The 230-nt window shown below is 64.8% G+C and overlaps 1 protein-coding gene across 1 annotated transcript in view; it reads left to right on the plus strand.

Moving 5' to 3' along the window:
* Window positions 1-230, plus strand: part of GDF11 (growth differentiation factor 11) — a 13,088-nt gene that overhangs the window by 3,427 nt on the left and 9,431 nt on the right. Inside the window, exon 2 of the mRNA XM_005876767.2 lies at window positions 4-226. Coding sequence (XP_005876829.1) covers window positions 4-226 — 223 coding nt within the window. The remainder of the gene's footprint in view (window positions 1-3; window positions 227-230) is intronic.

Consider the following 230-nt stretch of genomic DNA (forward strand, 5'->3'; position numbering starts at 1 on the left):
CAGCCGCCAGCTGGGCCTGGAGAGCATCAAGTCGCAGATCCTGAGCAAACTGAGGCTCAAGGAGGCGCCCAACATCAGCCGCGAGGTGGTGAAGCAGCTGCTGCCCAAGGCGCCGCCGCTGCAGCAGATCCTGGACCTGCACGACTTCCAGGGGGACGCGCTGCAGCCCGAGGACTTCCTGGAGGAGGACGAGTACCACGCCACCACGGAGACTGTCATTAGCATGGCAC

Source organism: Myotis brandtii, unplaced genomic scaffold, assembly GCF_000412655.1.
Source record: "Myotis brandtii unplaced genomic scaffold, ASM41265v1 scaffold496, whole genome shotgun sequence".
NCBI lineage: Eukaryota > Metazoa > Chordata > Mammalia > Chiroptera > Vespertilionidae > Myotis > Myotis brandtii.